The following is a 23,578-nucleotide window of genomic DNA, read 5'->3' as shown; positions in this document are numbered from 1 at the left end:
GCCACTCGCCTCTTAACAGTGGCACAGAAGTATGACCACATCTCCCTGATTCTCGCCTCCCTACACTCCCTCCCTGTCAGCTAGCTACAGGATCCACTTTAAGATTCTAATGTTTGTTTTTGAGCCCCTCCTATGCCCAGCTTTGTGTGTTTGTGTGAATAATAGCAATGATTTGATTGGCTGATCACCCCATGGCCATGATTTCATTGGCTGAGCAAAGTACACATTGAGGCTAAAAAGTGAGGACAGAAAAGACCGAAAAGTGAGGACGGAAATTAAAGTGAGGACGCAAATTGTGATTGGCCAGAATGAGATGATGTATGATGATGAAGAGCGCCCCTCACTTCTCTCTATCTCTCTCTTGTTGTGACTGTAGGTCGCAGTTACTATGGAAACCTGCATTTCCCAACAGTCGTGTCGTGTCACGTCACGGCTCCTTATATGGTCACCACCTCATGACACGTCATGCCACATTACGCCTCATGACTAATGAATAACAATACAATTTATATAGCACTTTTCAAGGTACTCAAAGTCGCTTTACAGAACAGAAACAGTAGAGGAAAACTGGTAGAGGAACTTGGAAGCATTGTTGTTGTTCGCTCTTGTCCACAGATGGCGGATGATGTAGACACGGAGAGCATGAAGAACTACCAGATAGCCTGCGAGAAGATAGATCCTCACCACTGCAGATACCCGTACTGCATCGTCTGGACGCCAATCCCCGTGCTGTCATGGCTGTTTCCGTTCATCGGACACATGGGAATCTGTACGTCCACCGGTGTGATCCGTGACTTTGCTGGACCTTACTTTGTCTCGGAAGACAACATGGCCTTTGGTAGACCAACAAAGTACTGGATGCTTGACGTTAGCAAAGTGTATGCCAAAGGTTCCAACGCCTGGGACACTGCCGTCCACGATGCATCCGAGGAGTACAAGAACAGGATGCACAACCTCTGCTGTGACAACTGTCACTCGCATGTGGCGATGGCATTGAATCTGATGCGTTACGAGGACAGCACGTCATGGAACATGATCAAACTGAGTGCACTGGCCTTCATCCACGGCAAACATGTCAGCTGTGCAGGATTCCTTAAGACCTGGCTGCCTTTCCTCGTGTTGATGTCCATCGTCCTGACAGTGGCCCTGGCACTCAACCTGCGGTGACGACAGCGCCACCGCCCTGTGACAACAGGGAACTGCAGGGGTTCCCAACCTGCCATGCGGATATTGCAAGTGGTGTCACTGGGGCAGATTTCTCAACTGTCCACAGCCCTCCTCTGAGACACAGACCCAGCAACATCTCAGTCCCACACCATGTCAATACTTGTTTTGAGTTTACTTTAATTTACTTTAGTTTGGCCTGGGGATGACCGGCAGTCTTTGTTTTCGTTGTTAGTACTAGTTGGTTGTAAGTTAGGCGGGGGGGAACGGCTTCGACGTCCCTACAGGGGGTGGCCTGGGCCCCCCCTCATTCTCCTGTGTTTGCCGGCATCTTCAGGTCTTCCTCAATTCTCCTAAGTTGGTAAAGTACCACTGAAACTTATGTATAGTTTAATATTTTGGTTGCTCACATGTTTCCAGTAATTTGATCCCTGTGGGGAAGTTTGGTTAATAAAAACCGTCAAACTTGTGATTTCGTGATGTCCTTCCTTTATGTTGAGTTCTCCAATTCGAGCCACTTAAATAAAACAGTTTTATTAGAAAAATAAACGAATTAAAAACACGCAGCAGCCTCCCTCAGCGTGGCGGAACAGTACGTCACTGCGTTCTCAAAACTGGCCAAAGAGTCGAACATATTTGGTCGGGTCTAATAATGCTGCTATAATTGCGAACGCAGTGATTGCAAACGCAGTGAGCACTTACTATGAGACCTAGCAGATAATGTCTGTCTGTGTGTGTGTCTGTGTGTCTGTCTGTCCCGCTATACGTCCAAATATGGAGTGTACGTCCAAATATGGAGTGTGTTGCATCAATCACAAACAAATCACTCAGCTCCATATATGGGCACAAAAGGGGCCAGGTCCACATTATACAGTAACAGCGGGACAGACACACAGACAGACAGACAGACATGATCTGCAGGGTCTCAGCTGCGTTCGCTTCCCGCGTTTGCGCGTCTTACTGGTGCTACTGTAATGACCTCAGAGTATATATGAATAGAGACGGCACCCAGAGGAAACCCTGAGGCGAAATGGACATAGTGGCCGAATGAAGGTATTGCAGCCTGGCCCCAAACACATGAACGTGCTGGTCCGTTGACTATCATTGTACACGTTCACGACGGCAGCACGCTCGTCCGCGTTCGTGCACGTTCAACGGCAGCGCGTTCATGTGTTTGGGGCAAATCCATCCCAGAATGCACTCTGTTCCTACCCGGAAGGAGGAGTGAAATCGCCTCATGCGCTTTTGAGCAACTTAATGCAAGTGGATGGAAGGAGAACTCGGATGCCATCTCTATTCATATATATACTCTAAGGTAATTACAGCAGCAGATTGAGTGGGGCTCTCTAAACTCAACAGACGCCTGGAGCCTTTGTGACAGTAAGGCGGGTCACCAGAGTCAAGCCGCACCCTGTTGTCCCCATCAGCCATGCTCATCCCCCCCCTGACTCCTGTCACGCCCACCCCAACTCGCCCCCTGTGAGCTCGCATCCTGTATCCCATTAAGACCGGGAAAGCATCTGTGTCATTTTAAAATATTTGAGGAAAAATTGTGAAAATCTTGCAAATCATTGAAATCATTATATATATTTTTCCTACGCTAATATGTTTTAATCAAATCTTTTCTTCTGGGGGGGGGGGGGGGGGGTAGAGAATATATGATCAAGTTTGAGAACCATTGCCATAGAACGTTTTTTTCTTCCAGAAATCTGTTACTGTATATATAGAAGACATTTTGCAGAACGGGACTCAGGTCTTCAAACAGCCTCATCCTGCCTATCCGAGTCAGTGCATCATTCTGCATGGTGTTCGCTGAAGCCACCTCCAACCCACAGATCCTCCTGTTCTGCTTGTCTGATTCCTGAAACGTTATAAAGCCTGATGTCATTGTTGCTGCTTGCTTTGTTCTCAGTACCCTCAGGGGAACTCTGCCTCTTACTCCCTGACACCGCTGGAAATAATAATACATTTACCTACACGTCAGTGGTGCACTCACATGTTTTACTTAAGTAAAAGTATATCGTTATACTGCAATGTAGACTTTTGATTTGCACTTTTACTCGAATAAAAAAAAATGTAACACAGTACCATTTTCCCATCATTCTTTGCTCATCGCCCAGTCTTTTGACTGGCAACATTTACTGCAATTAAATTACTGCTTAAATATGACTGCTTAAAAAAGGTTGACTTTCTAGGCTATAATGAAATAATGAATGAGTGGAGCCCCTGTTGCATTGCAGCACTTTTCTGGCTTTTCTGAGTCATTCCTCTCACTGCCAACAGATGGCACTTGATGATTGCAGGTGAAAAGTGCTTCCAATAGTTTGTAAAACAGGAGTTCTCTCTTTAAAGGATGTGGGAAAAAGTTGTGTGGTGGAATATAACTAAGTACATTTACTCAAGAACTGTACTAAATTGTGTACAGAAGTACTTTTACTTTAGTATTGCCATTTCTTTGAAACTTCTACTCCACTACATACCAGAGGAAAATAACTTACTAACCTTATTATATCCCCCACCAAATCTTGTGAAGTAATTTGTTTTTGTAAATGTATCAAAATGATATAAATCGCTGGTCATTCATGATTCAGCACACTGGGTCTCCGAGCCTATCCGCCCTACATTTACATACACGCATGTCAGCATAAATGTATGGCCGGACTCCAAGCATCTGATACAGGGGACAGAGGCGCTTGCTGACCGACCGGGGAGAGACGGATGGACATCGCGGGAACTGCCACAGCGTGTTTCTAAAAGAAACCATTCACTATTTTATTTATCCTCATATCATCGATTGATTTGATTCATTGATTATTATTTTTTATCGGATGTTTATGTCCCCGGCCCCCCCCCCCCTCTGTCAGTCAACTTCTTATTTCACGTGAACTGACATTCAGTCAGACTCAATCAGACTCAGAGCAGAAGGAAGAATACAAGAGAAGTCGACAACTAACAGACAACACTAGAAGAGAAGACATGACTCAACGACGTCGCTGTGTTTTTCAATGTGCCAACATCCACTCTCTCTTCCCCTTTTTCCCCATAATGAACCTTAACCGCGGCTTCGCAAAACCGCCCCACGGTTCCAACTATGGGAAGGCATTTATATTTTCAGTTGAGAGCAGTGGAGAGGTGTGGATTTTCAAGCACTCATAACTCGCTGTCCTTACTCCACATTTCGGATTTAATTTGTGCCTTTTTCCCCGCGATGCTGGCGCCATTAACCCATTCTGACCTGAGATCAGATTCGTACGAGGTTTCCACTGGACACACACTGGTCTGATCAACCCATTCTGACCTGAGATCAGATTTAAAAAAATGTCAGTCGTTCTTCGATTTTTCAAAAATAGCAGACCTACAAGCTCGTAGCGCGCCACTCGGTGGCGCGCTACGAGCTTGTAGATCTGCTATTTTTCAATAGCTAAAGCATAACATGATGCTAACACCAAAATAGGTTCCCGTTCAGAATGGGTTAAAGCTTCTGAGAGGTGAGGGGCTGGTTTGGATTCTAAAACGGCTGTTTTAATGCTACAATTAGCGCGCAATAAATAAAGGAGTTAAGTGTATTAATGATCAATAGTTCCTGTCCAGGCAGCGACAAGATTATATATCATTCTGAAATGGACATTCCGTATGATGAGTACTTTTACTTCTGGCACGTTGTGAAGCCAATTATTTTATTCAAGGCCTTTTACTTGTAACAGCATTGTTATGTTACAGTATGTAGTGCCCTGGGTATATGTACAGTATCGCCCTGTTCTTAGATCTTCTAGTCTTGTATTGAATATTGTTGTTGTGTGTATTCTTTACTATGATTTGGCTGCAAACCAATTTCCCGCAAGGGACAATAAAGCTAACCTTGAACCTTGAACTGTATACTGTAGATATTTTTTACACCAATGCATTACTTCTTTAATTCCTTCACACCGGCAAGACACATAACACACATAACTTCAATGAGTCGATTTTTGTCGTGAACTTGTAGATTGGCTATTTTCAGCGTACTGTATATAGGGCTGAAGTGGGTAATGCATGTTTTGTAATAATAATCTAAATCTAACTCAAGTTTTCAAATAACTGTATGCCACTTGTATGCACAAGTAGAATATTTACCTCTAAGATGTCGTAGAGCAGTAAAGTAAAAGTATTGAAAATTGGAAATACTCAAGTAAAGTAAAGATACCTTAAAGGTACCATTGCATAACAGCATGCACTTGTCTTATATTAAGCCACTATGCAGGATTATACCATGTTAAATAGTGTATGAGCCAATACAGTGCTTACTGTACATATTTGAATATACAGTACAAGCAAGCGAGCAACTCATTTCCTTGGGGACTTTAGGAATAGTGTCGCACGTACAGGTATGCAAATTCTACTTCTACAGCTTGTCAACAGACTGCTTTATTTACTGCTGTCAATCTTCTGGCTACAGATTTTGTCATTTTTATACAGCTGGAAAACATTCGGAAATCCCAGGATATTATTGGCATTATTTTGTTATTATGATCTGAAAGTTAACCACTAAGTAAGTTGCTATAATGCCCCCAGGGCTCTATGCCCCCTCACCCCCCTTGTCTCCCTCTATAATATAGATTATGCCAAATATCTTTGCCGAAAATAGCCGATCTACGAGCTCACAGTGTGGTGCAACGCCAATGCGCTGTGAGTTTATAGATCAGATAGTTTTGCAGGATGTTCACCCGAGAACATTCGCCCCTAGTTTTCCCAGCCAAGTCTCACCTATTCAACTAGAAAGACACACTTTCAGACAAGGGGGGGGCTTTTTTATGAAAATGGTTGTTTTCTATGACGCAGTATGAGGGTACACTGTGTCATCAGCTGCTCTGTAGAGATGTCACAGACAGTGACACTAAGGTTACGTATTAATGAAAATGGTTGTTTTCTACGACACAATGAGGGAGGATAGGTACAGGCATTGCATTATTATTATTATTGTGTCTGCACTGAGATATCACCAGCTGCTCTGTAGTGGCCACAGTAATGGTAGAGAGGTCACAGTGACACTGTGAAAGAAGTGGCACACTATTTGCACATGATGGGTCCTTAGCACGCCATAGCGTGGTGTCGAACTCCAATACTCAGGGGCCTTTGCAGGGCCATTATGTGGCCCTGCAAAGGTTTGGGACCGCAGGGCAGGGCAAAAAGCACCGCCAAAGCGGTCAGCAATGGCATTTCTCTATTCATTAGCGGTCATTTTATGTTAGGTTGCACGCTGAAAACAGCAGATCTACATGTACATCGGCTATTTTCAGCATGCAACCAAGTGTAAAATCTGCCATTATGACGCCATCAAGGCCTGCCAGAATACATTTTAGGTGACTAAATCAACTGTATATATTTAGTTGACTAAACCATTCAGATGACTAAAATGTGACTAAAACTAAATGGAATTTTATTCAAAACACTATGACTACAACTACATGAAAAACTCTGCTGTCAAAATCAACACTACCCGGGGAGCAGTTCAGTGCCTTGCTCATGGGCACATACGTAGCAGCAGCAACTACAGGGTTGTTAAACCAATGACAAATGCTACAGTTGCCATGATGGGACGATTCATGTGACATTCAGAGCCTTTATAGACATTAAAAGCCCTCACATCAGTGGTGTAGCAGCCCCCCCCCCCCCCCCCCCTATTTGGGAGATATCTGACAGCCAATTTGTGTGCTGATGTATCAGTGACATAAATAGCCCACTGTGTTGGCTCCCAGCAGCGGATCCAAAAAGCATGTCATAATAAGCACACACACAATCGACAGAAATAACAAGGCAACATTTATATAAATGCGGTTCCGTCGACCTGTCATAACAACGCGACGCCAGTGTCGGAATCAAAGGAACAAAAGCATATATACGTAGATGTCATAGTGGTAGAGATTACGGGAGATATTATATGCTTGGAGATTAATGCCATACAATAACCTCATGTGAACCAGAAGTGGTTCCAATCTTACAATAGCCGGTCTAGTATATGAAAACTCCAGGGTCAACATTTCTCTACAGCAGAACGGGAGACTAAACTGGGTAAAAAGTACCCAGATAAGACTAGATTTAATTTTGCTGGCTATAGCTCTGGGTCCACCAGCAGAGGCGTATCTACAGTAAGGCGTCTCCGCCGGCCTGTCCAAATCCATTTCTGGCCTGGACAAAATCCATACAATGAGAAAGGACAAAAACAAGACCTGAGAACTATTAGTGGACAGCTGATTAGCCGTTGCGGCAGAGCGCGACTCTCAATCACCCATTGGAAAGCGACAATTAACACATCTTGTCTGCCCAAAACGTAATTCCATGGATACGCCACTGTCCACCAGTTGAGTTGTTTATACTTTGGGACACCTCTAGTCATCCAACTGCATTTACACCCGTCTGTGTCCTCCTACGTACGTGGCCCATTTGAGAGCGTCTGTGTCCTCCTACGTACGTGGCCCATTTGAGAGCGTCAAGACGGGAGAGAGAGAAACACAGTTACAGAGACGTGATCCATGAGCACGCCGTCCTCCTTTCCCAGTCCTTGTTGCACATCATGAGCCACGCAAACCTTTTTTTAAACGTGTTCACTCTCCGCTGACTGAGTGAGAGACGGCTCGGCTCACATTCACAGATCTGTTGCCCAAGCAGCGGTTTAGTCTTACCAGAGCTCAAGTCTTATTTTTTTATCCATTCTGACCTGAGATCAGATTAAAAAAAATGTCTTCTACATCCTGACAGTTTTCTGAAAAAGCTGTTTCTATGTCAGTTTTTTTTTTTTAAATAGCAGACCTACAAGCTCGTAGAGCGCACTATGAGCTTGTAGATCTGCTATTTTTCAATAGCTAAAGCATAACATAATGCTAACACCAAAAAGGGGTTCCCGCCCAGAATGGATTAAGCTAAGAAAAAAATAATAGAGGGTATGTGCATGTATAAAGTGAATGGCAGATTGAGTGAGTAACATTGTTTAAAGTCATTTAATGCAATCATATAGGACTTTTCTGTTCGAATGTATGGGCTGTCAAGGCCAGAAAGTAGTTTTTTGCCACTCAGTAGGCGTTCCTGCATAACTTCTGGGTATGATGATGATGTCACCCTCATCCCTCTATAATGGATTCTCAACAGTGAATGTTGAGAATCCCTGATGTCTCTCTCTTATGACTGAACATGGCAATTGTTTCCTTGTCATTCTTGTCAGCGGTTTGTCATGATTTAACTTCTCGTACGGCAGTGTGTTCTTTTAAACTCCTCCAAATGGATGGCTGTAGTCATCTCAGTTTAACGCATTTTGGGCGGGAACCCCTTTTGGTGTTAGCATTATGCTATGCTTTAGCTATTGAAAAATAGCAGATCTATAAGCTCGTAGCGCGCCACCGAGTGGCGCGCTATGAGCTTGTAGGTCTGCTATTTTGAAAAAAAAGAAAAAAAAAAAAATCTGTCAGGGAGATCAGATTCTAAAAATGTTTTCTACATCCTGACTCAGGATGTAGAAAACATTTTTTGAATCTGATCTCAGGTCAGAATGGTTTAAAATAGAAAGCGACGCCTCGGGAGGATACACGAGTGTGTTCTCGTCAGAGCCAGAGAACACAGTGGGAGATGTGTAACGATAATAATGCTATGATCTATCCTTATGACGGCATATCGTATGAGTGATTAACGGCGAATGCAAATCACTTTAGTTTTAAAACAAGCATTAAAGCAGTTTACTAACAAACATTCTGAATTCAATCCTGTGCCTGTCCTGCACTAGTCAATACTGGATGAGCATGGTGTCTGGTTTCCTAAGCAGGGGACCACCGGTGGGGGACGACAACGGAGAGCGCTTGTTCATCTTTCATCAGATGAAACACCATACTGTACTTTACGGTCTAAATTAACCCATTTAGACCTGATATGAGGCCGATTCTAAAGAAATGCTATGGTTTTCTGAAAAGCTTCAAATGTATATTAAAAATTTTGAAATATAAATGATGTTGCAATATATGATAATGAGACACGGAGGTATACGTATCTACCAGCATGAAAGGTATAACAACGTATGGGTTAATTACAACCATGCATCCCAAAATGGGTTTGAGTAAACAACACGCACACAATATAAGTAAAGTCATGTGTGTTTTTCTTTGTTTGTTTATATTTTCACATATTTTCAAATATTTAAAGAATGATACACAATGTCAATATAAATATGAAGGAGAAAGCCTAAAAAACCCTCCAGGGGGTTGAGAAGTGGCATTCTCCAGGCATGTTTGTACATTCATAGTATAAAAACTACATGGCATTGAACATGAAGCGGCCATACAGTAAATATAGGCTGGCCCATCTGCGATCAACCACACTCCTAATCGATAGAATACAATACACTACAAAAGACTGTGTATATAAACTTAGTAGATAATCTCCTGTCTAACAGAACAGCACACACGGAAGCTTAAGTTGTAAATGCACCAAGACTCGCGTAGCCAGCCTTCATCTACCTTTGCAGAAGAAAATCTAATACTGAGAGCGACAAGACTAATATCCACGCAGTGATATTATATTAGTATCGCTACACGAGGCTAAACTATACCAGCCTTCTGTTTAAGAGACTGGCACAGACAAGGAAATTAATTAGGTTCAGATACAGGTGTGTGCACAACTCACTTGCAACGTGGAAAGCCATTTTCCTTTTTCCCCAGCTCCAGTCTGGAGTCATCCATTCTCTGAGACGTTTCAGACTCAAGTCAAAGATAATAAATGTACAACTCAGTGGCCAATTTGCTGAAGACATGTTTTGCCTGGAGTATAAGTCACCTGATTGATGAAAAGCTAATGGAGGTAACCTCTGTTCGGTTGTTCCATCCTTCGAAGTGTACGTACTGCACAATACTAGGACGAAGTGTACTGCACAATACTAGGACGAAGTGTACTGCACAATACTAGGACGAAGTGTACTGCACAATACAATGTACAAAGCTCTTAATCCAAAGCGATTTACAATAAGAAAGAACAAAAAGCATGGCAATACATCACATACATAAAAAGTAGTTATCATGAAACATGCGTAGTAGGACGACGTTTACTGCACAATACTAGGACGAAGTGTACTGCACAATACTAGGGCGAAGGCAACGCCATGGGGCATTGTCCCTCTATAACCCATTAACCCACCCGGGCGTGGCACAGTACAGTTGTTGCAATGCCATTCGTTTTCAGGTACACAAAAACGGAGAGTGTCCTCGACTCCTCGCAGCTCAGATAACTTTCCTTTCTCCAAGGTTGGCACCGCCAGCCGGCCCGGCCCGGCCCGACACGGCCCCCCCCTCCCCTCCCCTCTGGGCCGAGGGAGAGAGAGAGAGAGAGAGAGCAGGAGGAACGTGCCGTAACGCGGCCCGAGCTCGAACAACATCACGGAACCAACGCGTGCAGCCTATACATCAAGTGAACAGCTGAGGTCAGGAGGTCATCCGCTACACAATAGCTTTCACTCCGTGGCCTGATCACAAGTGGGCCACTGGAGGCCGAGGGTACAGTAATGTATTATATGCCCGGTGAAATTAACCCCTTATATTAAGACCCGAGGCCTATTCTATACCAATGCCTTCCGAATCCTGACAGTTTTCTGAAAAAACATCTACCGGTGTTGTCACGGAAATGGTGGATGGCATGACCTCAGGCCACGGCGTCATGTCTCCCTATAAAGTGTGGCACTCAGAAGCACTGAACAATATAAAATACCACAGGTAAATATATTATACTATAGTACTAAGTATCTCATATTGCAAGTAAGTATTCAGAATCATATATCAAGGAGGTACCTAGATATCATTAGGCTCAAGCTGACTGCTATTGACTAGTTCACCAGCTCCCTCCCCCAACGCCTAAGGCAAGATACAAGTCCCCTAAAGCATAAGGCCACAAGACCTCTCCAACACATCCTACTGACAACCCCATAAGCATAGGCCTTCTCAGTTACAACCGGTATGTTTCTACAGTATATTAGTGGTTCTCGAACTTTTCCACGTCAAGGACACCCAAAATGATTATGCATTTGGTCCTGCCGACCCGCATACTATTCTCTTAGCCTGTGTGTGTGTGTGTGTGTGTGTGTGTGTGTGTGTGTGTGTAATGTCCAATTAAAAAAAACAAGGAGGTGATCTTCTTAGCTGCCTGCTAACGGTGGGTAGACTAGTTCATTCGTTGTGAATTCAGCACAGGCAGTCAAAATAATACCCAATTAAAAATGTTGTTTACTTGTATGAATACCTTCACACAAGTTCAAATAGGAAAACAGCCCAAACATCTAACGGTGTGGATCTCATGTAGACCACTGTGTGGACCTCATGTAGACCACTGTGTGGATCTCATGTAGACCAGGGTGTGGATCTCATGTAGACCACGGTGTGGATCTCATGTAGACCACAGTGTGGATCTCATGTAGACTAAAACATCTAATCTAGACTAAACATCTAACGGTGTGGATCTCATGTAGACCAGGGTGTGGATCTCATGTAGACCACGGTGTGGATCTCATGTAGACCACAGTGTGGATCTCATGTAGACTAAAACATCTAATCTAGACTAAACATCTAACGGTGTGGATCTCATGTAGACCACGGTGTGGATCTCATGTAGACCACAGTGTGGATCTCATGTAGACCACAGTGTGGATCTCATGTAGACCACGGTGTGGATCTCATGTAGACCAGGGTGTGGATCTCATGTAGACCACGGTGTGGATCTCATGTAGACCACGGTGTGGATCTCATGTAGACCACAGTGTGGATCTCATGTAGACCACAGTGTGGATCTCATGTAGACCACGGTGTGGATCTCATGTAGACCACGGTGTGGATCTCATGTAGACCACAGTGTGGATCTCATGTAGACCACAGTGTGGATCTCATGTAGACCATGGTGTGGATCTCATGTAGACCACGGTGTGGATCTCATGTAGACCACAGTGTGGATCTCATGTAGACCACAGTGTGGATCTCATGTAGACCACGGTGTGGATCTCATGTAGACCACGGACCGGTGTGGATCTCATGTAGACCACGGTGTGGATCTCATGTAGACCACGGTGTGGATCTCATGTAGACCACGGACCGGTGTGGATCTCATGTAGACCACGGTGTGGATCTCATGTAGACCACGGTGTGGATCTCATGTAGACCACGGTGTGGGTCTCATGTAGACCACGGTGTGGATCTCATGTAGACCACAGTGTGGATCTCATGTAGACCACGGTGTGGGTCTCATGTAGACCACGGTGTGGATCTCATGTAGACCACAGTGTGGATCTCATGTAGACCACAGTGTGGATCTCATGTAGACCACGGTGTGGATCTCATGTAGACCACGGTGTGGATCTCATGTAGACCACAGTGTGGATCTCATGTAGACCACGGTGTGGATCTCATGTAGACCACGGTGTGGGTCTCATGTAGACCACGGTGTGGATCTCATGTAGACCACGGTGTGGGTCTCATGTAGACCACAGTGTGGATCTCATGTAGACCACGGTGTGGATCTCATGTAGACCACAGTGTGGATCTCATGTAGACCACAGTGTGGATCTCATGTAGACCACGGTGTGGATCTCATGTAGACCACAGTGTGGATCTCATGTAGACCACGTGTGGATCTCATGTAGACCACAGTGTGGATCTCATGTAGACCACAGTGTGGATCTCATGTAGACCACAGTGTGGATCTCATGTAGACCACGGTGTGGATCTCATGTAGACCACCAAAACAAAATAAAATAACAAATGTCCATGAATTCAAGGCTTCATGGGTTAATTGATGGAAAATAAGTATTTTTTTTGTGTGAACTACTCCTTTAAGCCAAATGAAATATAGGATAATGGTGGGGGGAAAAAATTAGGTTGAGGTACACACGCACGTGTGTACGTCATTGGAGCGGTTAGGCACCACTCAAAAAGGCAAAGTTTCGGGATAGGCCAGTGATGCAAACAGCCTGCATCCTGCATCCTTAGACTCACTAAATTGAGAAAGGACGCAGTCACGTCACCCTCTGGGTGGGCAATACTTAGTACTGTACTCTAACGTTGTTGAAGTAGGACTCCCTGAATGTCTAAAAGACCACCATTACATTGAAACCAATTTACAAATAGGGCTTCTCACCTCTGAGGAGCCACAGCGCAAACATACACCCCAAGCAGTGCTTAATTTCAGCCGGAGTTTGTCGGAGCTCAGCTCCGGTACCTGTCACTTGAGCTCCCCTACCTGTAGAGGCAGCTCCGGTAGCTCCGCTACCCCAAATGCACATTACAATATACAATACGTCTCTATTATTATTTTAGTTTCATTTTCAAGTCAACTAGGTTTCTTCCTCGTCATAGCTATACTTCTATTAACAGTACGATTCCAAAATAAAACATGGCTTGAATGATCACATTTCAAGTACAGGCTTGACGCTTCACTTTTGACGGTGCCGGGTGGCGTAAATAAAAACAACTCTCGTCTCACACTTTTGCAATTTGCATCTGTTGTCGTTCGTTGCATTATGGAACATAATGGAACTTTCATACTTTTATGGAGCAATAGTTTAACTGCTACTTGGAGTTTATAGCCTTGGGGACAGCATGCGTTTTGTTTTCAATACAAAATGGTGAGTTCTTATGAACAGAACTGACTGGTTAACATTGCCAAATCTGGCGAAGACACCCGGCTTTACAACATGGCTCGATCAGAATCGAATATTGTAACGCTTGCTTTGTTGGGCCCGAAAAAAGAAGGACAACAACAACAACAACAACGCACATGCAGGTATTTGGCATTGCGTACTGTTCTGACGATGGGCCACCCTAACTTGTTATACTGTATTTTATACAGTATCTAATATAACGTTGAGCCGCTGTGCCTACTACTGTAGTTGTGTGTTGGGAGCCGGCGGGGCCCCCATGTGTTAACTGCTGCTGCAAATGTTATCGATTGACTGACATTTTATTCAGTTTGTATAGAATGGGTACAGTTCAAACGAAAGTACACCCTACAGTACACATAGGTCAATACTAAATCTGAGAGCTACGAGTAGAAAACCAGAAAGACTTTTTACTTCAGGGTCCTCCGAATTTAGAAATTAAGCACTGACCCCCCCCCCCCCCCCCCCCCCCCCCACCTGGGTAGAGGTGTATTGTATGTGTGAATGCAATAGGGATGGTACGTAGGTAGAGGTGTCCTGTATGTGTGAGTGCATTGGAGAGGGTGGGTGGAGAGGTGGGTGTAAGGTTTTCAAAGGAGACAGATTATCAACCAACCCCAAAGGCCCAGCATGTGTGTGTGTGTGTGGGGGGGACATGGTTTTTGCTCTGCATCACACAGCTTCTTCACAGCATCCTATGCCTCTGCTGAGCTACATCACCTCTTCATGAAAATGATTGCACAACGTCCTTTTCCCTTATTTATATATATATATATTTTTCTAATGTTTTTCCGCCGTTCTTTTCAAAAGGCATGGCGCATAATGGCCATCTGTCTTGTTATGAGAGCGAGCGGTGAGTCACGCCGCGCTGGGCCACGGGAAGAGCAGAGGAGATGACTGTGAGGAAAAGCTATTTAATCCATTCTGACCTGAGATCAGATTCTAAAAAAAATGTTCTTCTACATCCTGACAGTTTTCTGAAAAAGCTATGTTTCTATGTCAGTCGTTCTTCGATTTTTCAAAAAATAGCAGACCTACAAGCTCGTAGCGCGCCACCGAGTGGCGCGCTACGAGCTTGTAGGTCTGCTATTTTTCAATAGCTAAAGCACAACATAATAATGCTAACACCAAAAGGGGTTCCCGCCCAGAATGGTTTAATTTGCACAGCAGATAGACTCTGTCGATTGACTGAGAGGTGCCGGGGGAAAGGAGATGAGCACCTTTTTCTTTTTTTTGCTTTCTGACAGCATTGAAATGTCAGTCAAGGGCACAGCAAGTTGGGGTTGCGGGGTGTGTGTTTGTGTGTGTTTGTGTGTGCGTCGTCGTGGACAGGAAATCTATAGAATGTGCCAAATGTGCACATGACTTTGTTCGTCCAAAACAATTGATTCTGGTGTAGAGCGTTGCATCTTAATCCATTTTGGGCAGGAACCGGGTGTTAGCATTATGTTATGCTTTAGCTTTTGAAAAATAGCAGATCTACAAGCTCATAGCGCGCCACCGAGTGGCTCGCTACGAGCTTGTAGGTCTGCTATTTTTGAAAAATCGAAGAACGAAGCTTTTTCAGAAAACCTTCAGGATTTAGAAGACATTCTTAGAATCTGATCTCAGGTCAAAATGGGTCAAGGGTCCTGGCTGTGACCAAGTTCATTGAGACTTGATAAAAAGAGAAGGATCCGGGGCACACCAAGGTTATATAGTAACCTTGGTGTGCTCCGGATCCTTCTCTTTTTTTATCATGTTTTGATCCCGTTGTTTGATCCGTGTGAGCACCTTTTTATCAGTGTTATTATTATTATTATTATTATCATCACATCCTGCTACCTCCATTGAGCACCTGGTAGGTTCCTTCTTCTTCTCTATTCATTGAGACTGGTTGGGCTCCACAGCCTCATGGCTCTATGAGTCACTCACAAAACCCCTAGCAGAGTCCAGCATACAGCTGAACTATACCAAAGCACTGCGTCAGGCACCGCAGAACTTGAGGCAAGTAAATTGACCCTATGGGAGCCAACCCAGGGCAAAGCCAGGAGGGGCAAGAGGCGTATACCACCTATGTACACGTGCTGTGTCTCGACAGCTTGGCTGACAACACTGCAGAGCTCAAGAACCTGATGTTGGATAGGAATTTGTGGAGGGCAGCGATCCGGGAATCCCGAGTTGGTGTTGGCTAGACCTCAGTCACCTCACTCTTGCAGAACAATACCAAAGCCACCGCGAAGAAATGATGTGAATGTCGCACGTCAAACTATTAATTTGTTCATGCAAAATGCATCATTCATATTAAAATGAATGTGGATTTAAATGAATGTGAATTAAATCGCACAAAAGAAATGCTCCCAGGGATTATTGTTATAGTGTCTAATAGTGTGGCATGTCTACGACCAATAAAAGGATGAATTATGTGTGTGAGTAGACAAGAGAAGAGTTTTAAATCCAGCTCCATTGAGCCTCCATTATAACAGGATTTTCTAAAGCCAAAAACCTAATAATTAAACTCAAGAATTCACCTTTACTGGGATAAGCATATCGACAAATACAGTATCAAATCTGATACATCAGCTTCAAAATGCCAAGTGTCAGTAATTATAGTTTGGTGATGAATATGTTTTCACACGATACCTTAACTCTTGCCGCCTCAGAGATTCCCAGTGGACCCTGCAGAACACAGAGAGACAGAGGAGAGGATAAACTTTAACACCGGGGTATTTTTACCAGTCCTTGTACACGACGGCACAAACAATGACATTTGACAAACTGTGCAACACAAGAGCTACTGTAGAGAATGGCTAATTTTAGCCCAGCCAAAGTAATTGTTAACCAATAAAACATGACCTTCAAAGTGCAGATGAAATAAAAAATAATAAAAGGTTTCACGCTTTTATAGCATCTAGGTGTTCATAATGAGGACATACCAATAAATTAAAATGTCCCCTAAAAGTCTAATCTTAAATTACTTTCTGTCAAATGCAAACATACTGCATGATTACATGAAGCCCATATGAATAAATATGTGTAAAGATTGCATTCCTTGTGTGATTCCCATAACACATACACATGTGATTTTAGTCATACTCTGTTTTGGGTCTTATACAAGATTACGTCCGGACAGTGAATGACTTCAATGATAAACTACAATCATGTACCTGAAAACATTCAAGTTGAGAAATGAGTAACACGAACATCCTTCAGCACTGCCCCTCTTTCTCTCTCCCTTGGGCTGTGCTACAGGCTACAAACATTAGCCTTCTCTGGCTGCACTGATATATCATGCCTTAAATCCCATAGCCTGAGGCACAACCAGGTGGGCAGTGAAGCCAATAGTGTCTGAACTCTGAAGCCAGTAGGAAATTCTGACCGGGCAAACGCTACATGAGCATCAAGAGCAGCACCACTTGAACAGACTCTTGAACAGTTTCTACTTGTCAACAATTAGACTGCTGAACAAGAGCTAGGACTGGTGACGCCACACAGACTGAACTGAATTGGTCTCCTTTTAGTAGAGACTACTTTATTTATACACATAGGCTACATCACTTTATTAAAATGTTTTATATGCATACTTGTACCATGTAGATTAGTCATGTACTATGCACTTTCTTTCTTTTAACTGCAATGATGAGCCTGCACAAACAAGAATTTCACCCATGTTATGTGATGTGACAATAAAGTTTGATTCTGATTCTGATGTATTTGGGCCCCAACTTCACCTAGACTGTATTACCTTAATAAACATGGTCATAAATACTTTCTGCTTCCAGTCACTAGTTTAAAGTCTCATTTCTCATGTCATAATATTCTTTTTGGAAAATTATGGTCCCATTTATTTAAAACAATGACCATAAAGTTGAGTATGTTCTGAGGGGCGTGGCTACCTTTACACCCGGAGAACACATATTTTTTTACAGTCTATGGGCACAACAGGCTTCCTTAGGGGAATGCCCATATAAGTCCGTTAGTCCGATCTATGTGGCCGGTTAAGACCGAGGTTTCCTTTTCAGACTCAAACTTAATAATACTAAGTATTCAAATGTGCATGCTGTTGCATGCTGTTTTTTTGCTGTTGTTTTTTCAATGTTTTAGTATAGTGAATTACGTTTTTATTTTCCTGTGCAACACTTTGTAAACCTCGAGTTGTAAAATGTTCTATGTAAATAAAGTGGTTTGGATATACAGTACTTAAGTATTCACAACTCAATATTTTCACTATATTTGAACTAGAGATTATCCATAAAAAATTACAAAATGTGATGATGTGATGCGAGAGTGCAGACGTATAGCCAACACCAACTCAGGACTCCTGCATCGCTGACCTATAGCTGACTGGCAGCTAGGTCCCCTTCAGGAGGTCATAAACACGGCCCAGAGGATCTGTCCTCTTCCATCTCTAGAGGACCTCTACAAGAGACACTGTAGCAGAAGAGCCAACAGCATCCTCAAGGACCCATCCCACCCAGGTCATCACCTGCTGCAACTTATGCCCTCAGGGAGGCGCTATAAGGTCATCAATGCAAGGACGAACAGACTGAAAAATAGTTTCTACCCCAGAGGAGTCATAGCTCTAAACACTGACACTTGAACTCTGACACTTGACACTTTATGTTATGGACTAAAGGGACTTACTGCGCAATATGTCTTAAATGTATGTATTTTATATAGAGTATTGTGGCTTTTGTTTTAAAGCTGGATTGCAAATCAATTTCGTTGTCTTGTACAATGACAATAAAGATATTCTGATTCTGATCATGGTCTTGAGCTTGGCCTATTCACCTTCCTGGTTTTGCCCTGCCTTGTGTCAGTGTCATTCCCCTTGCAGGCCATGCCTTGTGTTGACACAAGTTGAGTGTCAGTTTGCTTGTCACCATGTTTGGGTTCCTGACGCAGTGCCCAGCCAGCCTCATCCGTCTCTCTCTGACTCTGTCTGTGACCCGTCTGGAGCCCACAGGTTTTCCGTCAGAACGGAGGCTCTCGTGATCAAGTGATAAAGTGGAAGTGAAGCCTCCTCCTCACTTCCGCTTCGTCTTTACAGTCGCACAAATCTATCCTATTTATTCCACCCTAGTGGAACTTTTTACAACTGCTGAAAGTTGGGGTACCATCAACAACCATTATAAGGCAAAAAAAATCTAAATTACATAATGCTTTGTAGCATGTGACATGTCAAACTAGGGGTTTTCATGATTCTGAATCCATTCCAAGCATTAGTTTTGCACGAAAAAACATGTGCTGACCTCATCACATTTGTGATGACGGCGCTATGGCCGTTCATAGCCCAAGAGTGTATTCCCTGCAAAACTAATGCTTGGAATGGATTCAGAATCATGAAAACCCCCTAGTTTGACATGTCACAATTTTGTCACATGCTTAGCATGTGCTATGCATATTGACATTTTGAACGTTTTGCCATATATTGGTTGGTGATGGTACGCCAACTTTCAGCAGCTGTCATAAATTCCCCTAGGGTGGTTGAATAGAAACCAATGTGGGATATGCTAGTAGACACCCTTACAAATACATTGGTGAAGAAAATGCTTGATAAGAAATGTATTCCCAGATTTTATTAAAATCCTCTGACTGCCGGCAGGATTTTGTTTTAATCAAGGTCTTACCTTTAGGCTACAAAGACTATTGAGTGTTGACTCGGACATTTCAGAGTTTAATTAACACGCGTTATTTTGCAGCATACATGGTTCTGATGATCACTCATTGCGTGTTTGCCCGTGTTTGCCCGTGTTTCTGTCACGGTGCATGAAGCAACTTCATGGTACAACGATCGCTTTTTATGTTTGGACCCTGACAAATAATTACGACGTACGTTCATAGGGCATCATTAAACACGAGTCGGAGATGTGTTTAGAGTGGGTGTTTTAAATGTGCAGAAAATTATGTCAAATAGCTCTATATTCTTCACCCGCGTTTAGGCTACTTCAAAAAATGCCAAAAAAAAACCTTCTAAAAGTGTTTGTTACAGTAACAAGGGAAAAACCATTTTCAGGTTGTGATCCCACTTATTTCCAGAGAGAGACCTCACATACAGGATACAGGATAAACAAGTTAAATTTGACACATTTTAAACTGGAAAAGATTAAAGTGAACCTGATAAATGGGTAGGTACTCGAGACAGGGAGAGAGACCCCTGATATTGAACCACACTCTCTGTAGCAATGATTGCCATCAGAATATTAAGCTTCAACCGTTTCACTCACAAAGAAAGTTTTGTTTTAACCCAAGAAAATAACTTCATCAAATATAGAAAACGACCCATCCAAGCTTGTTGATCGTCCGCTTTCGCCGAGTGTCGCTGGGCTACTTTGGCTCAGGATATGACATCACCACATCAGGAAGACGGCCGGGGTTCATACACGGTTAACCCCTGCAGATCTGAACTCAGCAGAAGAGGTGAGTCATAAATGCCAGGACAGCAGGAAAGCTGGCTATACAGTAGGTATTATTATGGGTACGGTGCCATTTTCCAAATGTCACACCTCCCCCTCCGCCTCCCGCCTCCCCCTTCTTCAATGACTGTGCGTCCTACAGCTTTATGAGTTATTAAGGAGACGTAATGGAGCATATATGCTGAGCAGTCGTGGAAAATACATTTACTTTAAGTAAGTATCGCACTTAATTACCATTTCTAAGTACTTTCACTTTACTTGAGTATTTCCAACACTCCGCACGCACTGCCATGAAGTGTGTGTCATGACCGAAAGAATAAGAATACAGAATACGTCCGAAATGAGTTTTCTTTTGACAGATGGCTGGCATCTCCCTTAGAAATATTATGGCCACGCGACAGAGACTCGGTAGTAGAGTCGCCTGCTTCTTTGCCTGGAGCCAGTTTAATAATAATAATAATGAATTGCATTTTTATAGCGCTTTTCCAAGTGCTCAAAGCGCTTTACAATGGTTCATTCATTCATACATTGGGAGGTGAAGCGGCGAACAGTCGACGCCAGCGTCCTCACTTCCCACCCCCAATCCAACCCTTTAGTTTAGGTGGTTCGGGCATCCGGTTAGGAGGATGCCTCTCGAGCGTCTCTCTAGGGAGGTCCTCGAGGCACGTCCCACTGTGCGGAGAGTCTAGACCCCCCGGGCAGACCAAGGAGGATGAGATGGAGGGATTACATCGACTCACTGGCCTTGGAACGCCTCGGGATCCCCCAGGAGGAAGTTACTAATGTTGCTCTGGAGGGGGAAATCATTCTGGAGCTCTCTGGTGGAGCTGTTGATGGATTTACAACACTCTGTATACTTTACACGTCTATTACACTACGTCTCAGAGGTAATATTGTACTTTTTACTCTACTACACATACTTAACAGTTTTACAAAACATGCATTAACCAATTGAGCCCTAATTGATTAGGCCTACTGTTGGCTATTTCATAATATCTACAAGTGCATGATGCATGGTGCTTTGTGTTGTGATGCCCAAGAAGTTGGACTTTATTTTTATTATATTTGTTTGTATGAATAAAATCATACTTTTACTTTGGTATACTTTAAATAACTCAGAAACTACAAAACATTTCAAAGTAAAAAGTTCCAGCATGTGTGCCCACAGTAAGCTGAATTATAAAAAGTGTGAATGGAGTTTCTAGGTGAAAGTGACTTTTTGACGTCCCATAGAGCTGCCATTAAATGTCTCAAATTTGAAAGCACTATATTTCTAAAACTATGAAACAGGCAAACATGTCCACCGTAAGATGAACCTAAATAGGCTAGAATGGGGTTGCTATGTGTAAGTATGTAGGACTAGTAGCATGCCAAAGTTTGTGCTATTGCCATTGAGAATGCATTGGGCGTTTAAGTTAAGTATATGTTCATGCTAATAATAGTTCACTTTTACTTCTGATAACATTTTGAATACAGGCCCATTACTTGAAAGTGAAAAGTCTATTTCTATAGTGTGGCATTTCTATAGTGTGGTATTTCTACTTACAGTAAAGTAAAAAAAAAAACATTTTCCACCAATGACTGTGTGTCCTCCAGCTTTATGAGATATAATTAAAGGAGGATACATTGAGTCATGTGGGAGAGACTTAACAGTGAGCAGCCTCAATTATGCCAAACATAATGGAATCTATTGAGCATAACGGTGAGAGGAAGCCGAAAGGCCACCTTTCTGGGATTTCCTGGATGGAATCAAAAAATAAAATAAACTACGTGTCCCAGATCGGACGCTTAAATCAGAGCACCGGTGTGTGAAAACAATCAGCCCCGGACAAAGAACAGAGGCTTTATTATTTTCGTCTCCTTCTTTTTTTGTGGGGTACAGTATTATTTTATGATGACTAAAAATGAAAAATGTCCTTATATTAATTCAGAGTATACAGTATAGGCGGGAAGCTGACTATATTTAGGGCTGCAACAACTGTGTCGATGAGCTTCTTACATATTATTGTTCTATTGATTTCACTAATTCAACTAACCACTTAAACCATATTATACTGTAGTTGAACATCGGGTGTATTCGCTGAAAATAGCTTCTTTCCCCTACAATACGGAAGAGTTTGGGACGTGTGGAGCGTCTCAACCTTACTGGCATATGCAAAGGCTGAACTTATGGATTTTGGATAGCATTTTATGTAGATATAGCTAGGTTTTTTTTTTACGTTACTGGAATATATATTATATATTCTCAGTCTTTTACTTCTACTCCACTGATCTCAGACTCTCAGAGGCAATTACTGTACTTTTCCCCCACTACAATTATTTGAAAATAACACACACACACACACACACACACACACACACACACACACACACACACACACACACACACACACACACACACACACACACACACACACACACACACACACACACACACACACACACACACACACACACACACACACACACACACACACACACACACACACACGCCTTATGGGTAGACATTAATCTACCCCCTGCTGGTTTCTGGTCTCGTCATGGCAGAACAGGAAATGGCTAGTTTACACTTTCATATAATAATGGCCTCAAAGAACAAAAGAGGTGAATCCAATCATCTAGTATAGGGGGTAGGAAACAGAGAGGAAGGAGTGCATCTGTTTGACCTTCAACAAGGTCATCCGTTTGACCTTCAACAAGGTCATCCGTTTGACCTTCAACAAGGTCATCCGTTTGACCTTCAACAAGGTCATCCGTTTGACCTTCAACAAGGTCTTCTTTGGTACAACTGGGTGACAGAATTGATGCAAAAAAGAAGAGAACAAGGCGCTCTTGTAGAAAAAATAAAAAGCCTTTAACCCATTTTGACCTGAGACCTAGAAATTCTAAAAATGTCTTCTACATCCTGACAGTTTTATGTCAGTTGACAGTTCTATGTCAGTCGTTCTTCGATTTTTCAACAACAGCAGACCTACAAGCTCGTAGCGCGCTACTCGGTGGCACGCTATTAGCTTGTAGATCTGCTATTTTTCAATAGCTAAAGCATAGCATAATGTTAACACCAAAAGGGGTTCCTGCCCAAAATAGGTTAATTTAAAGTGGCTAATGCATTGCAAGAATTAAAATGCAAATGGTACATTTTAACAGATTGCATCATGGCACACTTAGAAAATACCTAAAATTGTCCACGATCCATCCATCATGTGCCACTTAACATGGCAACCATGGCTGCCTCGGTCAGATGGGTGGGCATTCTGCATTTTATTTTAATGATGAATATCAATCAATTGTGTAAATCGAAAAAGCACCATGACATTTGAACATTTACCATTTACAATCATTTGGGGGCCCACTTGCAGTGGTTGTAAAG

The 23,578-nt window shown here is 43.0% G+C and overlaps 2 protein-coding genes across 2 annotated transcripts in view; one reads left to right on the top strand and one right to left on the bottom strand.

The window, feature by feature from the left end:
• Positions 1–23,578, bottom strand: part of LOC308328714 (uncharacterized protein) — a 222,889-nt gene that overhangs the window by 71,882 nt on the left and 127,429 nt on the right. The window contains exon 19 of the mRNA XM_080782807.1: positions 16,436–16,471. Within this exon, the coding sequence (XP_080638933.1) occupies positions 16,436–16,471 (36 nt within the window). The remainder of the gene's footprint in view (positions 1–16,435; positions 16,472–23,578) is intronic.
• On the top strand, positions 586–1,179 carry LOC308328716 (transmembrane protein 222-like). The gene has a single exon (XM_080782809.1). The coding sequence runs from the start codon at positions 616–618 to the stop codon at positions 1,165–1,167; it is 552 nt and encodes a 183-aa protein (XP_080638935.1). The 5' UTR covers positions 586–615; the 3' UTR covers positions 1,168–1,179.

This window comes from Protomyctophum bolini (genome assembly GCF_963924005.1).
Source record: "Protomyctophum bolini genome assembly, chromosome: 14".
In the NCBI taxonomy this organism is placed as follows: Eukaryota; Metazoa; Chordata; class Actinopteri; order Myctophiformes; family Myctophidae; genus Protomyctophum; species Protomyctophum bolini.
The sequence above is the reverse complement of the archived record's forward strand: the minus strand, read 5'-3'. Positions and strand labels throughout refer to the sequence as shown.